At 28.7% G+C, this 20,250-nt stretch overlaps 3 protein-coding genes across 3 annotated transcripts; 2 read left to right on the forward strand and 1 right to left on the reverse strand.

Annotated features, from left to right (window-relative positions):
• Positions 1–21: 21 nt before the first annotated feature.
• Positions 22–10,341, reverse strand: LOC126840164 (lethal(2) giant larvae protein). The gene is given in 22 exon segments (XM_050575722.1): positions 22–860; positions 2,593–2,648; positions 2,858–3,018; positions 3,359–3,467; positions 3,537–3,754; positions 3,829–4,046; positions 4,116–4,396; positions 4,475–4,599; positions 5,437–5,593; positions 5,670–5,967; positions 6,029–6,412; positions 6,659–6,870; positions 6,928–7,085; positions 7,165–7,370; positions 7,668–7,789; positions 7,792–7,805; positions 7,873–8,016; positions 8,253–8,350; positions 8,438–8,522; positions 9,019–9,116; positions 9,615–9,982; positions 10,194–10,341. Coding segments are annotated over 21 exon segments (3,285 nt in total). The 5' UTR covers positions 9,699–9,982; positions 10,194–10,341; the 3' UTR covers positions 22–803.
• A 3,401-nt stretch (positions 10,342–13,742) lies between these two features.
• On the forward strand, positions 13,743–15,760 carry LOC126840475 (pinin). The gene has a single exon (XM_050576236.1). It carries the CDS (start codon positions 14,001–14,003, stop codon positions 15,090–15,092), a length of 1,092 nt encoding a protein of 363 aa, XP_050432193.1. The 5' UTR covers positions 13,743–14,000; the 3' UTR covers positions 15,093–15,760.
• A 1,440-nt stretch (positions 15,761–17,200) lies between these two features.
• On the forward strand, positions 17,201–18,769 carry LOC126841152 (V-type proton ATPase subunit F). Its single transcript, XM_050577471.1, has 5 exons — positions 17,201–17,366; positions 18,049–18,130; positions 18,215–18,297; positions 18,366–18,488; positions 18,580–18,769. The coding sequence occupies exons 1-5, from the start codon at positions 17,313–17,315 to the stop codon at positions 18,604–18,606; spliced, it is 369 nt and encodes a 122-aa protein (XP_050433428.1). The 5' UTR covers positions 17,201–17,312; the 3' UTR covers positions 18,607–18,769.
• The last annotated feature ends 1,481 nt before the right edge of the window (positions 18,770–20,250 follow it).

Raw genomic sequence — 20,250 nt, forward strand, 5'->3', positions numbered from 1 at the left:
TTAACCAGAATGTTTAGTTACAAGTTCAGAAAATTGGAATGTTTGAAGTGAATGACACAACGAATGTATAAATACATAAATATCTAAAACACATTTGTTCTTTTGGAATTTGTAACAAATAAAAGTAATTTACATTAAATGGAATTTGTTTTTTTTACTTAACAATGTAAGTATACAAAACGATTAAAAAATAAAAAAGGTAAAAAACTAGGAAATAATTGCAACTTAATGGAATAAAATTTAAAAAAAATTGTGATATGTGAATTTTTTTGTAAAAAAAAATGTTTTTAACAAAAATAATAATACTATAATAATTATAATAATGAAATATTGATAAGAAATTGGTAAATTGGTAAAAAATAATTCAAGTCACAAAAATGTAGTAATTTAAAAAAAGTGTATGTTTCTTAAATTAAACTAAGGCACCAGTGTTTATTATACATGTATCCTAAGATTTTGATAAAGATGTGTAACAAATATCGTATATTGAATCAAACAAAGGAAATTTTGACGTGCTCTTTATCAATTTTTTTTTTTTTAATATTAAGTGTATGTTGAATGAATAAAATAAAAAGTTTATTGGAATAATATCGAGCTTTTACCTGAAAACAGGTACATAATATGGAACAATGCAGGTATTCTAACTAGGTCATATTAATAGTATTATATGTTAGTAGTTAATAATATTTAACAAATTAACATTATTTCAACATTGTTAAACTTATCAATTATATTTATGGCGCGATTTACATAAACAGCAAGTCTATGTCTGGTCAAACGCACATGTTTCGATGATTATCACATTATGCAACCGTCTCCACTTCTAGGTCTTCCATGAGAGCCAATGGAGCTCTATGAATCTATAGCAAAACATACATATGAACAATCATATATAGGTTTATACACAAAATACATAAATAGAGTAATAATTATAAAATATAAGCAAATTAAATGATATGATACATTATTGTTACACTATAATAATTAATTAATATAATTAATCTATATGAATCAAACGTATTAGTCGCACAGCACGTAATATATATATACACATCAAGAAAAGTCTGGGCAAATCAGCGGGCGGGTAATCACGCCCCACCGCTGGCAATCTGAACCACTTTTTAGTTTTATTTTCTTAACACATTTTCCAGTTCTGATTGCCAGTCGATGACCAACAGACGGATCCCTACCAATCTAAGTTCATTTAACCATCGACAATAAGAAATAAGCCCATTATGTTATTGTAAACAACTTTTCTAAATTTTAATGAAGTAATGTACTTATTATTGTTATTTTTATTTTCATTACATTTCTGACTAGGGGTCTCGGTACCGTACGTGAAATAATACATACGTGATCACGGTTCCGTGATCACGTGAATAAAAGTAACTTAAAATCCGTATGTTTAATTCACGTGAATACGTTGTACAAAATTCACGTGATCACGTATATTAATATTATTCACGTGATACCACAAAATAAAATTTTAAATTCACGGACAATTTCCAATCACGGGTCTTATAAACTAGTGATTAATTTCACGTGAATCCGTGAGCCGTGATTCACGTGAAATAGGGAGCCCTATTTCTGACCACTATTAGAAAACTTTTGTTTAGATTATACCTGATTTCTTGTACAATCCATAATAATTATGGCATACATACTTCAATCGAATAATATATGTATTAAAAAAAATTAAATATTTTAACTATCATCAAATTTTATAATGATGAAAAATATCTGCCCCAAAAATAAACAAAAAACAACTAGTGTTAAACATGGAATAGTTATATGGGATTAGTGAATATAAATATTCTTCTGGAATACTTGAGATTAATAAAATGGAATAATTTTTAAGTATTATTTTAATCAATTATATTTTATACAAAAAATATTTTATTAGGTATTACTATTGATTTTAAAATATGAACATAAGCGGTGCTAAGCACTAAAATGGCGACTAACTTCATGCACAATTTTGGACGTCAAGAAAGGGTTTTGACCTGAGCATTATTTAAATATAAATCAATTTATAAAAGTTTGTTTTTGGACGAATTTAAAACAAGAAATAAATATGTATTTTAAACAAAAGTTTATTTGATACAGTATATAAAAAATCAATTTCAAATAAGAATTTGATTAAAAAATGGCCAGGTTTGTACTCTACACTTTGCACATCCATCAACTATGACAATGGTACTTCTTGACGGCGGTAATACAACATAAAATCGGTCACCACTTGTTTGTATATTTTAAAATCAATGGTATTACATAAAACCAATTATGGTTAAAAGCCGCAACCCTTCTATATTAGCCTAATCAAGTTAATTTTTTTCTGCTTTACCCACACCAGTAAATAAATCGTCTACACTTTCTCAGTGCCTAATACGTTTATTTTCTAATTTTTGATACTACATGTAAGCCAAATATATAGCTAAAAGAGCAAAAGAGCAAATGGGCATGCGCATAAATGCACAGACAAGTTTAAGAATTGATCTATTCTGCTATCATTCAGTGATGGAAATATTAGATATGTAAACTGATAGCTGTTACACAGGCTATAGCCATATATCCATTTTATTATTGGCTAACCTCTAAATTTGTCTGTGCCGATGGATCGTCTTCTACAATTAAACTTGTTGATAAATCTGATAAATGAAAACAACAACAACACTATTTAGATACTATTATTTCACTACAAAAATAATGAATAATAAAAAAAAAAATTATGTATCTAAAAACAAACAATAATGCAAAACTCTTATTTTTTTAATTATTTATCTTCGTAGGTGCAAATGTGAAAAAAAAGTAATATCAAACTAAAAAAAAAGCATAATATATCTCAATGTTAACTTACTAACAACAGCGATTGTATCGTTTGAAGTCACTGTAGTTGAATTTGATGTTTTTACTGGGGTTGTAGTAGCCGTAGATACTTCATGTTTTGTCACAGGTTTTTGATGATTATTAATTTCAACATTATTGGATGTAGAAGTCAAATTTAAATTTGAATTGGAGCTAAAAATAAAATCAATATTTAACTAATTAGTGTTAATAATATAATAGGTATCTAATTTATTGAAACATTTTTTCTTTAGATACATCATGAAATTAATATTATTTTTAAATTATTTCTTATTTCTAAATATAGTAGTTAAAAAAAAACAAAAACGGGCAATTACATTTTTAAAATACAATCTGATTTTATTCAATTTGTATTAAAATTGAATATTATAGTTTGATACTAAAATGACTATTAAACATTGTTCTGCCAAATTTTAAATATTTGGATTGGATAAAATTTGTACTAAGAGATGTTTGATAAAGTAGATATTTCATTTTTTGTTAAAATTCTTACTTAGCTAAATGGTCTTTAATAGAGTCTAATGTTATATCGCCAACAGAGAGATCACTATTGTTTAACTGTAAATTACTGTCGCCGTTTTCTTTTGTGCTATCTGAACACCCTAAAAGTAAAAAATATTGAAAACAAAAATATTAGTTTGATTTAGAAGTAAAAAACCAAAAATAAATACCGTTGACTTTTGGATGATTTTCTTGTTCGTCGTCAGTATAGCCATTCACCGGCGTGATGGACCGACTCTCTGGCAGCGACTGATCTCTACCCGGTAAATTCAAAGTACAATCTACTTGTGTGATACTGGTTGCAGACACAGAAATTCTTTGCAGTTCACTGCTTGAATGTAAATACAAAGCCTCTCCATAGTGTGTGAACGCCAAGCTCGAAATTCCACTAATTTCACAAATGATAAATTTACTTAATAAAAATGATCATTATAAACATATTTTTATATTATGATGACATACTTTATATCTTCACGGCGAATAACAGCCGCTTGTATTTGTCTTCTAAGGTCTGGCACGCTAAGTACAATCACTTCACCCAAGTTAGTTAAACACAACAGACAGCTTTCGATGTAATCGTTAGTTTTAAAGTAAGCCATAGACATTCTACGAACGCGAGCGCCTTCTGCTGCGGTTAATTTCAGTTTACAAACCGGTTTCAAATTAGGCAACGAGAATATCTATAATAAGGATACAATATTACAATCGATACGCTTAGACTAGCATTCATTTAGATGTATAAAAACTACCTTAAATTGTTCTTCTGATGCAATGATAACCTTATGTGGCCCACACACATCTATTGGTTTACCGGGAGGACAGTTTTCTTGTACTTCGGTAACCGATCGATTTTCAGCATCGATTACAGTGATGCCAATTACCGGAGCTCGGTGCTTTAATTGGATTTCTTTTCCTAATTGCGAAGTAACTCTTCTTTCTTTTCGTTTGTCACTAGGAGGTATACTGATTGTAAATATATACACAGTACCATTGTTAGTACCAGCCCAGATCGTCGGTGTTATATGAGAAGCTACAAAATATTTAACACTTTTTAATATAAAATTGTTTCAATAAATTTTAATTGTAATTATTTATTATCAATATCTACCTGTAACAATAAATGTTTTGGCGAAACTTAGACATCGGACCATACTTCCTTGGCCATCATCAACTGATCTCGCTTCAATCGCTCTTTCCACAGGTCTTGCTTCCATTGGAGAAATAGTTAATGTACTATAATAAAAGAAAAACAGAGATATAAATACATAAGTTACAACAAATTTTTATTTACATAGAAAAACAGCTAACATAGCATAGACAGATATAGTGAGGTTGGGTACGACAAGTTTTAAGGAATTTTGAATGGAAAACTATTCAATATAAAGAAAAATTAGTAGAAAATAAAATGTGTTTACAATTATGTTTGATATATGACTGTTTAAGTTTCCTCAATAAAAGTGTCACTAGAATATTTTTAGGTTTTAAATGGTAACCAATGTGTTTTATTAGTTTTTTAAATTGATAAAAATAAAAAATCTATAGAACATTTTTTGCTTTTTGACTGGAACATATAAAATTCTAAAAAATTAAAAAAAAAAAACAACGAAAACTACAAAATTACCATTACTTGCAAAAACAACTTCTTGGGTTAAATTGATATATTTTGATCCATAAATGTAGTATCAACAAAATCACTATATGTAAATATCGACAAGTAACAATATTAAGTGTATAAAAATTATTGTATTTTTAAGAGTTTTCAGTAATAAATATAGATATTTATAGAGTTCAAAAAAAATATTTTTGTTATAGAACCACACTCAATTTTCAAACCTTGAAATTCAAGTCCAAAAAATTGAAGCTAAAAAATTCAATAAAAAAAATAAGAATTTCCTATCAATAGATTTGCAACAAGAAGAAATCACTCATGAGCCGGAAACAATATTGCGGTTTCAGACATGTAAATAAAAACAACTTCAATGTAATACCTTTTCCGCTCCACATCAAAGCAAGCGTAGTTATTATATTTTGTCATGTAAAATATTAGACATTAAATGTGGTTTTACTCACCCTTCGCGTCTTTTATCAGGTGTAATGCTTCCAGATTTTTTATCGTTAGGAATTCTTGTGGAATTTCTTCCTTTTCTAAGTCTTCGAAAAGATTCTCGGAGAGATTTTTTGAATGATTTTCTTCGGGATATAGGAGTGTCGCCAGCCATGGACAAATCTAAATAAGAATGATTTTATTAGTATTTTGGTTTTTTTTTTGTGAAATTTATTAAGTAGTACTAATTGATCAATACCATTTGGATTTAGAGTACATTTTGTCAAAACGGGTGCTTGTCGATAATAGTCATAAAGTACTAAACCATGGGCTGTACCAGCTGCGACCAAAGACCAATTGGTATGCAAAGCTACAGCAGTAATTGATGCAGGAGGATACACTTGTAAAACAGAAGTAGGCTGAAAACCTGCTTTGAATGTGAGGCATGTAGTATTTTTGCCATTATTGTTATTGGCTTCATCTCCGGTTTGTTTTAAATTCAAACGTTCATGACCTTTCCATATAAAACTTTCACCAACAACGTTCATTTGAATTGTCTAAAATAAAACCATTGGCGATTACAAATATCATGGTAATAAAAAACAAATTCTAAATTACTTTTATTTCATTAGAAGAAGATTCATCGCTGAATTTTGTTACAATTATGTGACCAGCTGTGCCCGCTACAATCATTGTGCCAGTTTTAGGACACAAAATTACTTTTTTAATAGCTAATCTAGGATCATCCGAATAAGGATCAAAATTCCCAATTTTCCTAAACGGAGGCCATTCTTCTTCATCGTCAACAGCTACACTATTACTGGAATGGTTATCGGCATCATCTCCAACCAAAACCCACGAAGATTTAAATATATAAATAGGTAGTAATGGTGTACCATTTGCAATCCATAACTTAACAGAACCATCTTCGTGACCTGTTATTAAAACATCTCTTCTTTGTTCAACCGTCATATTAGATTCCCCTCCATCTACAGGCCACTCCTAAAAAATTTACAAAAATATTGTAATACATTGAAAAACAAATTAATGGACGAGACAAACTTAAATTTATCTCTAACTTTGTAAAGAAGTTTTTTTGGTTTAGATTGTTTAAATTTAATTTTTTTGTTATGTATTTAATTAGGCTATAGCAAATATTGATTATCAATCAATATTATGATTTATGTTAAAAAAAACTTACATAAAAATGGACATTTTCAAATTCATAATAGTTATTTAAAAACTCACATTTGAGGAAAAATTATTTTCGTTTTGTAAGTTTCCAGCAGTAATTATGTTGTTCCATAATTCTTCATTGATGTCAGACACGAAATTGGTAAATGTTATAGCACTTGCATGAATAGAGACGAGGTAAGGCAATTGGATCAAAGACCAATCATCAGTTGATAGATCGATGCCAACTATTTCTTCTTCTGCTAGGATTATTAAAGAACTACAACCTAAAAAAAATTCAAAAATTAAAACATTGATTTTAATAAAATATATTTTTGGTTTACCTTTTTCATTTATAGAAGCCGCCGTGGTAAAAAAGTCTATTACTTTTGACGTGAGCTCAAATGCTACATGTTTGGAAGTACCCAGCTGAACTGTAACAGCATGGCGATCACCATAACATGCTCGAGGCATCCCCCCAGAAAAAATGAGTAAATTGTCACTAAAATTCAAACAAGACAATTTTGTTATTAAATTAGCATGTGTCTTAATAGTATGTGTCTATAATAGAAATATTTTACTCGAGATCTTGGCTCGATGGTTGACAATGCACTTTAGGGATTGGTTTGCACGGATATGGTCCATATATAGTATTTGCATTGTCATTTTCATCAGATTGGTCATCTATTTTCCAAAGCGTTACTGAACCGTCGTTGTGTGAAGAATAAAAACTTTCTCCGTTTTCAAACCAACATATGCTTTCTACGTGCTGACTGCTAATAAATGTCTAAACAATTTTTTTTAATACAAAATAATAGTTATTTTCATGATAAAGTAACTATTAAGTTATGGAGGTAGAGTGATCGAGTGGGTAAGGTAGCAGTTTGACACACTGAAAAGGAGCCCATATCTCAGTCTCTAGGGAATGGACTTTAACAACCCGTATTGCAAAATCACTATGATAAGAAACCTCATGCATCGCTCAGCCATCAGTACTTAATGGTCCATTTAGGGCAATAAGCCATTAAAGTAAATTAAGGAATATAACTATCAAGTGATTACAAATATTATAATATTTATTTACCTTCAGAACGACTGAATCCACCTTGTCCCACAAAACAATCAATCCTCTGCTATAAGCGATCAAAATATTGTTTTGATTATTAGGTTGCTCTACTATGGCTTCAACCGCACCGGGATTTTTTTATATTCTTCAGACACTCTAAAAGTGTTTTAACATTTTGGTTAAATATGTTGACGAATTATTATTAATTATTTACCAAACTTACTTTTGCATTACAACATCTTGATAAATAATATTATCCGATAATTCAAATGTGGATAAATCGATGGTAAATATGTTTCCTCCTTCAGTTCCGAGCAACAAATGTTCACAATTTGATTCTAAGCTCATCGAAGATATTTGTTTAAGTCTAAAACGTGTACAAATATTATTAAATACTGTTTTATAACTTTTTTTCATAGTTAAAACTCTTTTAATGCCTGTTTCACACCTACACGTAGAGTACTAAACACATTTTTACACGGCGAGTTTGAAATATGGGTTCTTTACAATCCTTGTGTGTGGTTCATCGTTTCAATTCATATGCGGCATATGAAAAAACGAGCGTACCTTACATGTTAGGTGTGAAAAGAGACTAACACTCACTTTCCTTCCAGTAGATATGATTGAACTTCATCAATGGCTGTGTCATTTATTTCCCAATAATGAATGCTATTATCGTCAGATAATGACACCAAGTGACCCTGAAATGAACATTTAATTTTTATTAATACTAAATACATAAAATAGTCATTGTTTATGTTTATTATTATTTAGGTTGTTATAATTACCTGATTTGGTACAAATAATATTTTTGTTATTGCTTGATCTGAACTAGGTAAATGGCCATAAAATTCAACACCAGGTTTACCTAATCTATTCAACATTTGTTAAGAAAAACATGCAAATAAGCATAAAATATGATAACAATTTATTAGGAACTAAAAAAAAATGTTAGTTTGAATGAACCATTCTCTTATCATAACATTACCAACTACATACGTTTGGATGCAAGGTTAAAAACATATTCAAGTTTTTTATTTTTTTAAGTGTTTGTTTCAGTTTTAAGATATAATTTTTTATCTACAAAATGTTTTAATACAACTTATGTTTTACTACAATTGTAGTAACTATGATTGGAAGTACTGAATATTTTATATTGAGCTTTTCATATTAGCTAAGAAACGATTAGACTTAAATAAACAGTTGAGCTGATGTTTTAAATACTGCGAATTATTTTAAAAGAAATGTCATTCTTTTTTCTTTAAAACAAACTATGAACATGGAAAATATTATAGTAGTATTTTATCAGATAGTTTATATTATACTGGCAGACAATAAATTATAAAATCATTAATATTAAAAAGGATACACTTTGATTGATCCGGTCGAGGTACCAATAGCCATAATCCGCAAAAATGGATCCCAAGCTAGAGCTGTAGGCTTATTGGGAAACCCATACTGCAGAGTCTAAAATATAATAAACATATTATTTATTAATTTGAGTATAAAATGTATGTTTTGATTTCAAGAAATAGACAGAATTTGTGTCCATTACATGAACAAAACTCTAGGTATGATCAAATACACAATAGTTTTTATGCGTACATTTCCTATCGTCAGTCACAAGAAACATTTCTCTTGTGTGCAAAACTTAAAGTTTAAGATGTTGATGCGCCAGGAAATTAGAAACAAATATTCTTTATTGTAAAAAAAAATACCAATGTGATTTTTCTTAATAAAAAATTTAAACATCATAGATAGATAACACAGACATTGTTTCAATGTTTTATACATTTGTTTTTATAGCTTAATCAGGATTTAGCACACCTGAGGTATTTCTCAGTGATCGACAATATAAAATAGTAATTAAGAACTAATAATTTATATGAAAAAAGATTCTATATCATTTTTATATTAAGAACACGAACGACTAGATTGTTATTAACTGAAAACTAATCAACTTACTCTCCTGAAAGCGAATAGGTCTTTTTGGATTTTTTGCCGTTCAGCCGAAGGCTGTTGACCCTTCCCTCGTATGAATTTGAGCATTTCAATACACGTTTGACGATTGATTCGTAACAATTACAACAACTACAGCAAAGAATTGATCCTATAGTGAATGGTACGTTGTACAGCTTGTAGCTAGACAAACATTTGTGAGCACACAGATGGGTGTTAACTCAATTTGTACTGTTAGTAATCCTTCAACAGTGTTATTGTATCACTGGTGTCTGGCGCGAGTGCCGTTTTTAAAATTGATTGCAACCTGTAGTGGCGTTTTGCATAATTTTCATTCGAGTGACCGCAACTGTCACTAACTACACGTACCGCTCCTGTCGAAATAATATTTGGCTATAATATAATAGTAACAACAATAACAATAGAAAGGTGTCCGGCGGCGGCGGCGGGCGTCTGCTTACGTCGACTGTTTATCAAAAAAATAAACATATATATATAAATGAATTCGTATACAAAACGAGTGAGTACAGCCGACATAACAAAGCACAGGCAACGGCGCGTTATACTTAGTTTCGAACACGTTACCTTCGTCCAGTACATCGTAATTTGAAGGGATCGCAACACAACCGCAATATTTTTCTGATTCACACTAATAACTAATAACGACGACGGTAGACGACACCACTACCGTACCGAACGGAATAAAAACAAATTGCTATCAGCTCCCCACCGCCAAACACGTACTCGCTATTGTTTTGTATATTACTATGAATATATACTTTTTTTTGGTTCAACAACCTCCCCACCGAATTTCAAGGAGGTTGAAGACCTCGCAGTAATGCCGTCCTCAACACACAGAGCCGCTGATTCTCGATAAAACAGCAATGCCTGCGATGGCGGCAGCTACACCAGGATCTTTCGATGACCTTATATAGACTATAGCCTATAATAGTATTATATAATAATATATATTATATTATTATTATAGTATTATTTGCAGGACAGTTAGCAATGGGCATTTACTAAATATTGGCCAGAAATTCGGGGATTTTTTTTTTAAAGCCTGTCATTTTATTGACATACGCAACTATTTATAGTGATTTACATTAAAAAATAATTTGTAATTTGTTAACTTTTAAATTAAGACATGTAGTGGTGAACAGAAGTATAACCTAATATACAAGTACAATATACCTACTACAATCCGTATATGTATAGGTACCGGAAATAAATAGCCAAGCAACCTGACACCAGTTGTTTACATTTTTGTTTATGAATTAATGATTATAATTCCTAAAATTTGGAACGTTCTAACCAACCTTCCTTCATTGTTTTCTGCTCAGTTTTTGCCTTTTTCTTATTAGTAAATAAATAGTCAAGTGTATTGTTGCAGTACTTATCGGCTACACTAATTAAAATACATTAGTGACCTGTGACTTCAATTATCAGGCTGACCCCAAATTGTACAACGAAGAACATTGATCGGTTATTTATAAATTATACAAGTATTTGGCGTAAATTATTTTGTTAAATAAATTTATATAATAATGTATAACAATAGGGAAATAGAGATGTATCCGTGTTTTACATTTTTTTTGATAATGTTCGATTTTAAAAATCAACTTATTTCTTTTAACTCATTCACGGAAAAGAAAAAATTGCTAAATAATTATTTATGTAATTTTCCAAGTTTTCACAAAACCGCATGCTATAAATGATATACTATTCAAGATCATATAAATTATAATTACCTAATATCTTAAATTGTGATAGGGAACAATGGTCGGATTTTTTTTTGCTCCTGACCATGACCAAATAAATTTACATCAATAATATGTCCGCATAGGTAATATCAGAAACACTAGTGTTTTCATAATTGGCTGCCGGCTTGTTTTCGTAAATCGAAATAAAAAATGGTCACAATGGTGCAACTTGATGTTTTTTTAGGGGGGGGGGGTTGAAAGTGGAACATTCGAACAACCCCCTTACTTATTGCGTCTCTAGCGATATCATAAATAATCACTTCTTGACTTAATTTGTGTTTGAACTTAGAATATTCAATACAACCACACAATTATATGCGAATATTATTGCATAATATATGATCAGTATATAAATTAAGCATACCCTACAACTGTCCGGTATCCGCTAAAGAAGAAATGAAGTAGGTAGTGTGATTAAGGACAGGTCTGTACTTTTTTCACAACTCTAAACGTGGGTACCAATTATTATAGCATAGTTGAGTATGACATTATAATTTACGTCGGTTAGGTTAAATGTCAAATGTCTATTAAAACGAACAAAATAATGCAAAAACGCCGACGTGTTATCGTTGATTATTATTTGTTCACAATGTAGGATTACTGATTAGAATCCTGAAAACATACACAAATGCTGTGCGTTAATTTCTACATAATATTAACGTTTATTGACCGATTCCAACTAAATAAACTGAACTAGGGCTTTGTTTGACACCGAGAGAGAAAAAAAGTAGGAAAATAAAGAATGCCCGTGATTTTCGTATAAACTAATAATATTATCCTATTGTTTAAAACAATTATCTTTTATCATGTGGATTAGTCTATACATGCATGTATGACATTTATAAATACACGAAATGTTTCATCTGAAACTATTGTTCTGTAAAATGGTAAATAATAAATATAAATATGTTAAAATGTATTTACTATTCAATAAAGTGACGAAGCTACATATAATTCTTAGAAATGTGACAAACTATGATATGTAATACATTATACATCCGGGTTCATGGTGTTAGAGGCTAGAGCACCATGTATATAATAACTGGCGGTTGGCCAAATCGTTTTAAAATATTATAAAAAAAATCGTTTTACTTTTCATACAAATCGAAAACGGGAAAAAACGACCACAGTAATCAAAATAGTTGAAATAATTATGTGTGAAAATAAGATAATTTCTCGTTTTTTCAATGATATTTTACCTCCATTTTGTATTTCTAAGCGTTTTTATGGAGAATCCCGTTTGAAATTTACACATTTAACGTAAAATTATATCTATGGAAAAGTGAAATTATATAATATCATTGATTATAAATAATATTATTATTATATTATTTATAATCAATGATACCTATTAATAATAGTGATGGTTCTAAAGTTTTACAAACGTCGGTAGTCACCATTGACATAATAGACATAAATTCTATTATGTCAATGGTAGTCACCGTCATAAATATATATATATTTTTTTTTAATTTAAATATGGCTTCGACTATTAGGTCATTAGCCTTTAGTTTACATTTACATTTTTTAGTACAATATTGAATTTTACTGTTTATTACATAAGTTAATTAATTTAATGAATTTTAGAATGTTTTCTTCGTTGCTTTCTTTTAGTGCGTCATAAATATTGTTTTCTGGTATAATATCTATAAAAAATAATTAATTTTTTAAAAAGTTAGTCATTTAAAAATGTTAAAATAGTCGTTATATCTAAACGATGTATTGAGCGTTATAAATCGAATAATGAAAAAAACGCACCGAGGTGCCCTCCGGAATATTGTTCTATTTTAATTTTATAATGGCCAATGGGCCAATGGGCTTTTACTATAAAACCAAAATTAGGCGAGTTATTTTCAGTCTGCTTAAACATGTAGAAATAAAAAAAACAATTTTAAATCGCTTTCAAGGATGCTGTGATAGTGCGAAAAATCAATTAACTACCATAATAGAGTCCTAGTTATTGAACTAATAATTACACATTTCAGTTTAACCTTTAAATTAAGATTTCGTAAAAAATTGCCTATACTTTACTCCTTAAAAATGAGCGGTGCGACGCCCTCTTAAAAGCAATAACTATCGTATTAGCCCAATGAAATATGAAACATGTAATCATTAAATAATATTAATATACAAATACGGTAATCGATTATGAAATTAAAATAACACAATATTTGATAATTGATATTTCTATAATTCTATTAAAAAAATTTAAGGTTAGTAGATAAAACATTTTATAAATGACGGGGACGAACGAAGAATATTATTTTCCTCTTAATCGAGTAGAAAGTCTGCAAATGTTAGGATTATGGTTAAGCATAAGATAAACAAGGGTTATAGGTATTAGGTTTAACTGATAAGAGGTTTAATTTTCAAAGAGTTCCATGAGTTTGTTTTCATTTTGGTTAATTTTATTTGTTTTTTGACGGTGCTGATAATTTTTTCATTTATTTTATTAAATAAGTTTGTGTAACTTAATTCGCCGACTTTGAATATTTGTTATTGATGTATTGTGTAATGTTTTTTTAAATTTTATAAATTAGACTCTTAACAATTAGGTAATTTTTATTAACCTTCGAAATTAAGAACGTTAAGATTTAGAACTCACGCGGGATTTTCTAAAACAATCGACATGACTACACTTTTGGATCGTTTACAAGAGCATCTTGTGAAAAAGCGGCAAGGATTAAATGATGTGGATGAAACATTAAAGAAAATTACAGGCCGAGATACTTTTGATGACAACCCTAACCATGGTAAGTATAATAAACGACCACAAATAGGTGGAGATCAAAAACAAATTCACGATCCATTAAAAAAGAATATTAAAAGACTACAAGACCATAAACCTCATTACAAAAATGGAAATTTGAATCGTAAAGTTTTTATAAATTCTAATGAACCTCCCAAAAATTTCAAGAATGGTTTAAACGCTGGTAGGGTATCGGCAAAAGATAGATTAGGAACTATTGTCAAAGAAGAACATCCGAAATTTCAAGAGGAGGAATATGAGGAGGAGGAGGAAGAAGAAGAGTCGACTGCCCCTAAGAAAACCCTCCAATCTCAGGTTATGTTATCTTCAAAAATAATGAAATCTCGAACAGAAGTACTAGCTGCCCAACAAGGTGATCAAGTCACAAAAGAGCGAAATAGGCGTATGTTTGGTTCTTTATTAGGTACTTTACAACGGTTTAAGAAAGAAGAAACCCAATTAAAAGATAAGGAAGATAAAAAAGCAAAAATTGAGAAAAGATTAGAAGAAGAAGCTATAAAAGAAAAGGAATCTTTAGTATTAAAAAAGCGGGAACTGTTTATGCAACGTAAACAACAAAAAAGAGATATAAAAAACATTGAAATCAAAATGGGTTTGGTAAGAAATTTTGAAGTATTTGAACGTCAGATTAACTGTACAATGAATTTCATTAAAACTGAGTTTGATCCGTCAGTATTTTACTTACCAAAAGTCCACAATGAAAAGACTGAGCAAAAGTTAGAAAAGACACGTACATATTTAAGCAATATATTATCAAAAAAGCGAAAAATGGTTGAAAGCCAAATAGAAAAATTATTACAACCTAATGATGAAGAAATGGAATATGAAGATAAAGTAGGAGACGGAGAAAATAGAGCAGTAGAAGAAGAAGAGGAAGAGGAAGAAGATGCCGAGGCTGATGTTGATGTTTATGAAACACATCAGGATAATGGAAAATTTAATTATGACTAAAATTTAAAACTACTTTAACATATGAAAATTAACCAAATGATTGTAAATATTTATTGTGGACATGTATAAAATGATTTTGAATTCTGTACTTCAATCATTATTAATTTTAATAACAAAATAAATATAAATTTGAGCCAAACTCATTTGTGCTATACTACACGTTTATGAAAATTACATTTACTTATTGTGGTATTTAGTAAAAATCTTCAACTAAATTGATTTAAAGTAGTTTGTAATTATTTTTCTTTGTTAGTCATTGAGTTTGTTTTAAACATAAGGGAAGGAAATATGAGTGTTGTATTTTTTGTATTTACTATAACTTAAGTCTTAAACTTTATCATACTTTACTTATTTTTGTAAGCACCTTGAGTTTGTATAAATTAAACATCATAATATTATGTAATTCATATATAATTTATTATTATTACAATATATTAATCTAATTGAACCCTTTAAAATGATAATTTTTAGCAAGTAAAATTATTTATGTATAGTTTGTGAATTGTGCAAATTACAGTGTGTAAATATACACTTTATTAAAGTAATGTTTAGCTAATTATAACCTATAATATGTGGCATAACATAATTTTAAGCAATTTGTGCATTACCTAAAACAATTTACGGTTTCAGTTAAAGACCAAAACAATTATATACAAATAATAATTTGAGTTAGATATTTTTGAATATTTTATAGGTTTTTTTTTTTAATCTCTTTTATTGAAACATACAATCTGTACACATTTTTTACAATTGAGCTTTTTTTTAAACTGTTTCACTAAAGCCACATCATACACTTTGGGTTCAAAATAGTAGGAAATATGCTAGTAGCTTATTTCATTATATAAGTATGCAAAGTCCTCCTAAACAACTGAACTGATATTTATGAACTTTTTTGTGCGCGATTAGGTTGATTCGAGAAAGGTTTAGATTCATAGTTTGACCCGATAGAACATGTTTTCAATTATTAATTAATTTAAATGATTTATTATGATTATCAATAGTATCAATAGCTATCAATACATCTCTATGGTTTTCCTTTTATTTTGAACCCAATATAATTAATTATTAACAGCGCTTCTCAACCTGTGGTACTCGGAAAGCTATATACATATATTGTCATAATATTGTAGTAACAAATTAACTAATAAAATAAAATTCTATACATAAAATAAACGTATGCATTTTTAATAATCAAAGAAAAAGGTTAAGTTAGGTGATACGTAAAATTTTTTGAACTGTGTAGGTGGTACGCAAATATAATAAGGTTGAGAACCGCTGAATTAATATATAAAGTGAATGATGTGGCTTTAGTGGTTTACTCAAGTTTAAAATTGAATTTCTTCAATTGCGTTGTTGGTACTTAAACCCCAATAGGTGACAGGTCAGAATTTTCAGCGGCAGTGCTCAGCAGTCAACAAGCTATTGTCATTTGCCAATATTGTTAAAAAAAATAATAATTTACCTTGGGTAGGTAAGTAAATTATAATGCAATTTTTACATTTTGGTTCATTACACCACTGACTTAAAAAATATATATTTGTACTTTTAAATATTTTAATAGGTATGTAATCAAATATTAAAAATGCAAACTTTCTTAAAAAAATAAACCAAATGAAGTACAATAAACAGGATAAATAATTAGTAGGATTATCATTATTGCTATGACCGATAATTATAAATATTTGAAAGCCACACAATTTTCTAAGTAAAATAACTATACATACGTTATGTATAATAAATGCTATTTCGAGAGCAGGAAATGTTTTTTTTCTAGTTGGCTTGCTAAATGAAAATTTTAAACAGAATAAATAAAACGTTTTACTCATATCACTGGTTCGTGGCTTAAATATATTGCATTGTATTTAAGCTTGATTATATTTATTCCGCAAAATAAATATATTTGTATGCTATTAAATATTTTCTTAAGAATCAGGACATGAAAAGCTCAAAGCCTTTGAAAACAAGCTGGGTAATGGGAATGGCGAAAAAAATAAAAATCCATGTCCATCTTGTATACCAACATTTTTTAAAAATAAATCCTTGTGTTTTAATCATGGATAAAACAAAGTAACATGTGATCGTTTGGCTATCACAAAATGGTCCCGTCTGTGTGATAAAGTGGATGCGTTTTGTTGTGCAGTAATTGAAAATTACTGTCGACTTTTACACATTTTTTGTGGATTTTGAATAAAAAAATTAAGAAACTCCAAAAGTTTAACCATGGCTATGCATTCAGCTGTTAAAGGAAAATTACTTGCCGTAATTGGAGATGAAGTAAGTAACAAATATGAGTTGTTAGCAAATCATTTAATATGAAATTCATCTATGTTTTTACGAGACCCGCCCTATTTTAGTGCCAATTAAATATATTTTATTAATCATTCTAAACACGTTTAAAAATGTGTAGTGTTTAATATGTTTTGTCATAGTAATAATAATAAATTTTAGAATTTTGCCTACTTAATATAATGTTAAACTAGGGCATTAGAGCATGCCACTACGTTTTACAAAAAATGTCAACGAGGCAGAAGAAAACGAGAAATGCTGTTTTCTCAAATATATACAGAATTCTAATAAAAATTGTTATTATTTGTCTATTAAAATTGTTAGCTTTGAACTTTCAAAAGTCACTTTTTTGATAATATCACCATCGCTTTCGTGGCAGCTTTTGTACCGCTCTTAATGTTGTGTGGGAAAAATGTTGTACTTTTTTTTTTTTGTAACTTGATAATACTTTGTCAGTCCTGCCAGTCTGACTTGATGCATTTAGATATTGCTTAGTTTTTGCAAAATGGGTATTGCAAATACTACCCATGCAAGCACTCAAAGATTAAACAAATAAAAGTGTACTTATATAAGTCTTAAAAATTAAAATACTAAAGAACACAAATTAAATGTTTAGTTTTTTTAATGTTGAAATAATATATAAAGCATTTTTCTTTTATTGTTTGTCTAGGACACTTGTGTTGGTTTTTTGCTAGGCGGAATCGGAGAAATTAATAAACACAGACATTCAAATTTCATGGTTGTAGACAAAAGTAAGAATTAAGTTGTTTTGCACTCATAAGGATTTAATAATAGATTTTTAAAATAACATATGGAGTTATATTCATTTTTTATAGATACAGCGATTATTGATATTGAAGAATGCTTTAAAGCTTTTGTTAAACGAGATGATATTGATATTATACTTATCAACCAAAATGTAATTTTATAATTTACTATAGTTTTTAAAAATAAAAGTAGACTAAACATTTTTTTTTATAATAAAAGGTTGCTGAAATGATTCGTCATGTGATCGATGGACATACCCAACCAGTGCCAGCTGTTCTCGAAATACCGTCAAAAGATCACCCTTATGATGCCAGTAAAGATTCAATTTTACGTCGCGCAAAGGTAAGAAAATACAGTTTTATTTATTTGATTAATTTTTATAATTTTATCGTAGTCATATAATTAATTTATATATATATTTTTTTGATTTTAGGGAATGTTTAATCCTGAGGATGTTTGAGGAAAATAGTACCAAATTATTATTATTATTGTTTTTGTTATTAGAGTGGTCATTTATATTTTAACATTCCATTTTCATGTATTTGTTTAAAAATTTAATATGTGCATTACAGCATAAGGTAAATGTCAAATAATAATAAAAAAATAAATACATTTTACAAGTGCTTAATTTTTATTCTATACTTAGAAATAATTACTTTACAGGTTGTAAAATTATTCTAGTTTAATTATCGTGAAATAAATTATACAACATTATGTATTTTGTAAATTTTACTACAAAGTTCAAAATCCGTCATGACTCATAATTATCAGTAGCTAAATTAAGTTTGTCAACTAAAATTAGTTTTTTTACTATTATTAATACCTTTTGTTTTATTCTGACAAGAGCAATTATGACTAGGACTTGTAAGTTTTTTTCTCCGAGTAAAAACATTCTATATAAAAAAAAATTTTTTTTTACATATATTAATGAGTACAATTTCAATTTATTTTAATACTTCAAAAGGGTATAGCATGGAAAATATGTTATGTGTAAATACATTCATTGCTATTGGTTAGATTATTTAGTAATCGTAAAATTATGTGCAAAATTAATAAAACCCATCCATACCTTGAAGTATTTTTTCAATGCACCATTAAATACAGAAGTTTTTCATGAGTGGCAGACATGGTGAGTTTATTTTAAATGATATTTTGTCGAGCGTCAAAGACTACATACTAACTTGAGCCAAGAGCAATATCACCACATGAAATCTGCAGTTGTTTAATGTGTACGTATTTATTATATTTTACATTATAAATATAATTTATTCTAAGTCTAGTTTTTTATTAAGATTGGCAATTGTACAAAATACGAGTTCCAAGTTCGAGGTAAAATTTTCAGTGGTCACAATAACTGATCCAGATCAGTGCAAAATGTAAACAATATGATTATTTTTGGTTGTTTGACATAATTCAAAATTAATAGTTATTACTGACATTATCTAGTATACTTTAATGAAATATGCTTTTGATATTGACCAAATTTTTAATTTTATGCACAACTTTTTGATTGGGTTTTTATTATTGGAAGTTTCACAAAAAAGATGTGGTTGTTTCTTTAGGGCATACATTTTTAACATACATTTAGACTTAATTTGGATGTATTGATATTATTTCAAATCTTATGAGCATTACATCTTCTCCAACTTATCCTGTACAAATGGCGTCGGCTAGCCAAATCATTATATCTCCATATTAATTATTAGCTAAATTACAATTTAATTTTCTAAAAAAAAAAATGGATTAATTAAAAGTGAAAGCCGTGATATGGAAATGAGAAGTTGCATTTGACACAAGGAAACAAATAAAACTAAGATAATATTGCAAGTCAAAATACCTACTTATTAATAATTTTTTTTACAATTCTATTTGTTTTTTGAAATCGAGCCAGAACTTGATATTTTTTAATTATTTGTTTTCTTTCGTGTTTAATCTAACTAATTAAACTAACAAAGTCATTGTTCTGGACCACTAACACTTATGTACTAATACAATAGGCTTTCCTATATTATAGATGTTAGTAAGTGGTTCTTATTGGCACTTCTCAATAATTAGGCATAGACACTCCTTACCGATAAGTGCTTTTATTTTTATTTACAAGGTT

The sequence above is a fragment of the Adelges cooleyi genome, unplaced genomic scaffold, assembly GCF_023614345.1.
Source record: "Adelges cooleyi isolate 19-005CV unplaced genomic scaffold, UGA_ACOO_1.1 ACOO_flye_CR_arks_rails_tigmint_CR_PRNA_376, whole genome shotgun sequence".
Taxonomy (NCBI): domain Eukaryota; kingdom Metazoa; phylum Arthropoda; class Insecta; order Hemiptera; family Adelgidae; genus Adelges; species Adelges cooleyi.

Coding starts and splice junctions, on each gene's coding strand:
- LOC126840475 (XM_050576236.1), top strand. CDS start 14,001: ATGACTACACTTTTGGATCGTTTACAAGAGCATCTTGTGAAAAAGCGG.
- LOC126841152 (XM_050577471.1), top strand. CDS start 17,313: ATGGCTATGCATTCAGCTGTTAAAGGAAAATTACTTGCCGTAATTGGA. Junction 18,298..18,365: donor TTATACTTATCAACCAAAAT/GTAATTTTATAA, acceptor TTATAATAAAAG/GTTGCTGAAATGATTCGTCA. Junction 18,489..18,579: donor CAATTTTACGTCGCGCAAAG/GTAAGAAAATAC, acceptor TTTTGATTTTAG/GGAATGTTTAATCCTGAGGA.